At 42.9% G+C, this 6,508-nt stretch overlaps 1 protein-coding gene across 1 annotated transcript; it reads right to left on the bottom strand.

Annotated features, from left to right (window-relative positions):
- Nucleotides 1–434: 434 nt before the first annotated feature.
- LOC136517051 (F-box/FBD/LRR-repeat protein At1g13570-like) lies at nt 435–5,812 on the bottom strand. The gene is made up of 4 exons (XM_066510564.1): nt 5,456–5,812; nt 1,314–2,186; nt 1,062–1,217; nt 435–989 (listed from the first exon to the last, which is right to left on the bottom strand). Exons 2-4 carry the CDS (start codon nt 2,160–2,162, stop codon nt 720–722), a joined length of 1,275 nt encoding a protein of 424 aa, XP_066366661.1. The 5' UTR covers nt 2,163–2,186; nt 5,456–5,812; the 3' UTR covers nt 435–719.
- Nucleotides 5,813–6,508: the final 696 nt, after the last annotated feature.

The raw sequence follows: 6,508 nt of genomic DNA, 5'->3' as shown, positions 1-6,508 counted from the left end.
GATACGACGATCGTTTTGCAACCATAGTTTGGCCAAAATGCCAACTGTTTCTTTCCCGAAAATGAAAAAAAGGAAGCACATAGGACATGGACATGACATGACAGCTTAGGATTACAGCTAAGTTACTTGTTCTAATCGAACGCGAGTTTGACTGTTCTCGAGTTCCATCTTGTGCTCCGTCTGAGACTTGACTGGACCTGATCTTATCCTCCACAGAACAGTTGGGAGGCCATTTTTAGGACAGCAAAGTTGACCTGACCCAACTGACATTTTCGAAGCAACAGCTCGAGAGACACAATCGACCTCAATTAGAAACAGTACGCGCGACACACACGCAGCACAACGTTGCCAATAAGAAAATGCTATTGGAAGGGAGGCATACTGAATTTATAGTCTACCGAGTCGTACAAAAAAAATTAGGCACGTCAAGTCAGTTAGGTTAGGTAACATGAAATTCATTCAAAGGTTAAACGGACAGTTTCACAATTCACAAGCACCAGTTTGTCCATCATTCCAAAGTCAGTTAAGCAAACCCATGTTGACCAACGCAGTGAGACTGAATTTCGAAGTACCAACCCAAATTGTAAAAGAAACATAACTGATGACTCAGGTGTGACATTTAGCTTTACTGAAGGTGACACACTGAAATAGGTATCTGCAAAAAGGAGGATCAAATTGCTTCACCAGGAAACAACAGTGGGCATCTATTGGACCACGCCTCAAAGGAGGATTATTTCTGCGTCCTTGGATGCTCTTCTCATCTTCAGGATAAGTTTGAGGAATTCTTTGTCCAGTTTGTTGTTGTCCTCTATTCGCGCACTTCTAAGTACAGGTGCATCTTTAAGCAAAAGTTCCAAGAAGCCTGAATCTGCACAGGAACCAGTAAAGTTGTTCATAACAACTGTATAAAGGTTCTTGAAGAGACAATCCTGGTGATCAACTGAGTCCCAGAAATTCGAGGTGGGTGCAGAATAGCCCCTGTGCATAAGCTGCAAAGCGAAAATTATTAAGAGACGGAGATTCATGAGATGTAGCAAGGTGAGGATTTTCATCGGCCGTACCTGTAGCTCCATGCGTCGCAAGTTGGGAGCAATTTGAAACAAACAGTGAGCAGCGTTTGCTTCCTTCAGGTTACCAAGGTCAAGCTCCAGGGTTACCTCCGTCAGCTGATTTAACAATCTTGGTAGTTTACCAGGCACGATTCCATGCGCTGCACACTGTAAAGTAGCAAGGTGTCACCTACCATATGACTCAATGGTGAGATAATAAAAATCAGGGTACGCACTGTGGTGTGGCAGCTTCTTTGTTCATACCTCAAAAGTGTGCCCGAGTAATGAAATATTTTCAATATCTAAAAGAGAACCAATGAATTGAGAAAGATTAAAGTTGGACCCAGCCCTTGGGATATAACCAGTGTTAACTCGCAGGTTAATCACTGCTGAAGAGACATGTGGCGTAACAAGATTTAGATGTTTAAACATGCCATCAACTCTTAGGACTTTGAGCTTTGTTGAGTGGATAGTGATATCAGCGAAGCTGAGCAACCTAGAGAGAATAAGTTCCTCTAAGTTCGGGCAGCTTGCTACTAATTCCCCAATATTGTTTTCCGTTGCACAGAACTCAACAAAATGAAGGGTATGCATTCGCTTAAAGCCTGTAAACAGAGGTGGCAACTGAAATATACAACCTTGCAGGCAAGCATATTCCAATTCCACACATGAGAAGAAAGAAGAAGGAATTTTGTAATTCCTCCATATCCTTGTCTTAATTTGAATTTCTTTAATTCCATTTCTTGACAGAATAAGCATCCACCTATGGATGTGTCCTCCAGGGGAAAACGTATGAACTCGTCGGGCATTCATTTCAAACTTCAGAATAGGGCCATTGTGGAGGGAGAGAAACGTATGGACGAAGGAGGCAAATCTGACACTGTCACCATCTTCATTACCATTGCCTAAAGCAAAATCATCTTCCCTGAACATCAATTCAGTCATTGAAGCCCATGTGTATCTCCATTTCCTTGACAAGAAACATGTTCTTATAGCTTCTTTTATTGGTAAACAGCAGAGAATTTTGTCTTTGATAACATCAGGTAGATTACTGATGATATCAGCATTTGCAACAGATTTATGTCTTTTCTTTTGGGAACCGCCACGATCCATTGGACATACTTCTATTGTGAGAACCTGCACTTGCGATGTGATAAAAACAACTCATAAATATCTAAATTGAACACATGAAGCATATTATCTATGACAATAAAAACATATAAGACCCATACGGAATTACTACTGGATTCTTTAACCAGTTTTAAGCCCAAGGTTTTACATTGTAATATCTGTGTCATCACTATGAGCATTTTTTTTTCTCGAACATGCAAGAGAGCTGCATATCTTTTATATTAAGAAGGAAAAAAGGGGTACGAGAAAACCCCAAAACAACAAAGACAACACCTCAACACACCCCGACACACACAGCCACAACAAACCCACAAAAACTAACAAACAACTCCCAGACACACAGAGACAACAAAACCCACTCACAAACGAGGGGTGAAAGACCGAGTCAAGCAATTAGGCAACACCAAGTATCCGTTCAGTCAACAAGGCTATGCTCTTTCACACCCGCTAGACCCCATAACTTTGCTTCTTCGTGGACCGAAGCTAGGATGCCCTGCAGAGTAGGTGAAGCCCTATCAAAGACACACCGATTCCTATGGTTACAAAGCGACCAGGCTCCAAGGATAATTAAAGAATTGAGACCCTGCCTATCTTGATCAGCGACAATCTCATTAGATCGGCACCACCAAACTTCAAAGGACGGCTCAACCCGTTGGGGAGCGAGGGTCTGCAGTCCAAACTTATGTAAGAGCTCAAGCCAGAATTGCCTAGAGAAGACACAAGAAACGAGCAGGTGATTGATGGTTTCCTCTTCCTGATCACACAGCAAACATTTCCGGTGATGTTGAAGACCCCGCCGAGCAAGACGATCTGCAGTCCAGCACTTATTATGCGCGACCAACCACATGAAAAAACGGCATTTGTTAGGAGCCCAAGTTCTCCAAATACAGTCCCATGGACTGAATAAAATGGCACCTTGAAAGAAACCCTCATAAGCTGATTTTGCAGGGTAGACACCTAAAATCATTGTGGGCATTGTTTGAGATGTTGCTGTGTCCTGTGGTGCTAGGGGGTATGCCTGGACGTCTAGGTGCCTTTTAGGCAACACCTAGGCGATATAGCATACTAAAACCTTGTAGCATCCTGTGGCGTCAGAGCCTCAGAGGTACGCCTGGACACCAAGATGACGACTTAAAAACCATGACTGCAAGGTCCAATAAAGCTTATCAGAGAGGTGGTAGAGCTTAAAGCAATCCATGGGCAGCCCAAGATCTTTGTTATGAGCTTAGGTTGTGCCAAACCCAATGTCAGAAGCTCAGGCCTCAGTTTGAGCTAGATGTTTGATGCAAATACACCTGGTCTAAGCCCAAACTAACATGAGGTCACAAACTTTTTTTTATATGAATCTGTGTACACTCCATTATGGGAAAAAATAGTTTACATTTGGGAAGAAAAAACTATCTCAAGCTTAGAAACCAATATTGTAAACCTGGGCCAAGTTCAACATTACGTTTTTAGGTTATAAGGTTAGGCTTGCATGTGGCTTGAATGCTTCTATATCACGGAAGATTCCTGACACAGCAAGTTCTTTTAGGTACTAAACTAATGTGTATCCTTTTTTACAACTCGATATATATTTAAGTGCTGTTCGATTAGTGCATTGTAAACGCAAACATAAAGGGAAATGAATACCGCTACAACCTGAAGGGGGAAATGAATACCGCTGCAACCTGAAGAAAGTAATCAAATACATGGATTGTTTGGTCCACGTGAGGTAAGTTAATTGCAACATGATCTGTTTGCTGTAGGATGTGTGCAGTAAGGGCATTGTACAAGGCGGGATCGGGATGGGTCACGCCATGAGCTGAATACAGCACAGCCAAACCAAATGGAAATTAACGGTAGTGGGTACCATTATGAACCGTTTACAGTGCAAAATAACCCAACCAAACAGCACCTTAGTCAAACCTTCTTAATTGAATACAATAAAGTCACTATCCAAAATATATTTAGTCAAAGATGCATTAACTATAAATGGAAGAATCATAAAAAAAATAGAACTTATTGATATATATGAAGTTACATAGATTTGTATCTCTTATGACAACACTTGGTAATTTAATTAGAGAAAATTTGCAGAACTGGTTTTAAAAAATTTCCAGAGATTTTAATTGGAATTATGTCTAAACATGAATGCACATTATAAAGTGAGAAAGAGAAGTAAAAATTTTCATACATGGCATGAAATGTGCTATAGCTACAAGCTATTATCTATAGCACCAATAATGGTCTATGCAATGGCCATAGCTACGCCCATGATCCTTTTAGGTATAGCATTGCTTTCAAAGTTTTAACAGAGCTATAGCTATTTAAGCACTAATCATGCCAATTCATCATTGAACAGCGCTGTTACAAGACATAAAATTTGGCAGCTTATGTCTTCAGCTGACAAAAATGCGTAGTCTGAATTGCTTTAGTACTCCCTCTATTTCAAAATTTTGTCCAGAGTATTATTCTATACATGCCGTATCTACAAAGAAGCAGTATTCCACATGCAACCACATGGAAGATTTGATAGACGTGTAAAAATAAGATATTAAGGCGAACTTTCAGTTGAAATGCAGCAAAAGAGCAATGAAGACCATTCTACTTCAGCCGGCAATAGTTTTAGGCTCAGCCATTATGCTCTTTCAATTAGCCCATCATATGAATACTTTGATCTACCAAAAATAAGAACCGCAAGAAAACAACTCTAATCTAAACCAAGTTTGTCTCCATAGTTTATCCTTCTAAATAAAAAAAATCTCCAATCGGCTAACCATTTGCACCAAGAACGAGAGAACTGTAGATGCCATGGAAATGTATTAACTACTCGTATTCACCAAGAAATCATTTATACACGATATGATATGCAAGTGTACTTGTGCTGAAAAGTCAAAACTTTGGGCAGTAAAACGAGGGAAAGCTAGGAGCATATTCAGCACTTCCCCAATATCTTTTCCTATCTCATAAAACTGTCATATCAAGGTCACCCTGCTCCCCCAACCCAACCACACCCGATATATTGGATCCTATTTAGCGACTCTCCTAAAATATTAAAAAATAATAATATTGTACTACCCCTCCATATTGAGTGATAGATTCTCCTAGAATATTAAAAAAAAAATAATATTGTACTACACCTCCATATTGGGTGATAGATTATTGGGATAGTGCTGGAGATGCTCGATGGCGATGCACGGCCTATGAGTTGTGGGTCAGGGCAGAGCGTCATGAGACGCGACGAGAGGCCCAAGCGACTGGTACGATAAAGACGGAAGACGACGGGACATTACCTCGCCTGGGGTTTGGGGTTCCGGCTCGGCTGCCCCCGATCTCGTCCTTGCCCCGGCACAAGCAAGTTGGTTTCGGGCCCTTCTTTCCCTTCCTTCGCTGCTGTAGTATCCGGCGCCGCCGTCGAGAATCCGCAGGGCAGGACGGGGCAGGAGATTGGCGGGATTAACTGGAGGCAGGCGGGGGCAATCGACGAAAACTCCTGCCGCGATGCACAGACCGGCCGGCCCGGTGATGCGCCGGGGATCCCGAACGGTGAGGGCGTGGCACCGCACCGCTCCCTGCCGGCGTTCCCTAGGTGCCGGATAGCTTGTGGGGGTTTTCTCGTCGATTTGCGCAACGGGCGGCCGGATGTTCTCGGGTTGTGGCCTGTGGGCTGTGGGAGCGGCCGAAGCGTGGCGCAAAGCAATCGGGCGCAAGCGCGAGAAGCCCGTGCGGTGGTCGACGCTGGCCACGCTGGGCTGGAGCCTCGTGCAAGAGAGCTCGGCCCAGAACGTATTTGAGCCTAATCAAGCCGAGTCGTCGATCCTCCATTCGCCCATTTGCGCGTCCAGTCGCGTGTTGAATGAAGCCATGGAGCAGCTCTGGTCGGCCCGGCTGCAGCTCGATGGCAGTCTGTGGGAGAGAAAGGTGGGCTGTTCGTGGCCCATATATTTTTCTTTATATGTCTCTTTTTCTCTTAAAAAATACAATAACTTTCTTGTATGTAGTCTGTGTTCAGTATTATGATTCTTGCAATAAGATCTATGATATAAGATACATGATAACAAATTTCAAGAAATATAAGAATGTATTAAATATATAGCAAATTGTGTTGATCGTGCAATTACACTTATAAGTTGACAAATTGCTTGTTCGGGGACAAGGATGGGAAAAACCTAGCCCGGACGGGGTCGGAGACGGGGAACACGGGAAATTTCTTGTGTCAGGAGCAGACCGTTTTGTCAACCCGTCAGGGATAACACCGTTGCCATCCAAGTTGCATCTTGTTGTCCGTGTTTGCAACAAGGTTCTAGCCATTGGCTCTGTTCGTTTGAGCTTAAAGTTAGAATCAA

Source organism: Miscanthus floridulus, chromosome 17 (assembly GCF_019320115.1).
Source record: "Miscanthus floridulus cultivar M001 chromosome 17, ASM1932011v1, whole genome shotgun sequence".
Lineage (NCBI taxonomy): Eukaryota > Viridiplantae > Streptophyta > Magnoliopsida > Poales > Poaceae > Miscanthus > Miscanthus floridulus.
The sequence above is the reverse complement of the archived record's forward strand: the minus strand, read 5'-3'. Positions and strand labels throughout refer to the sequence as shown.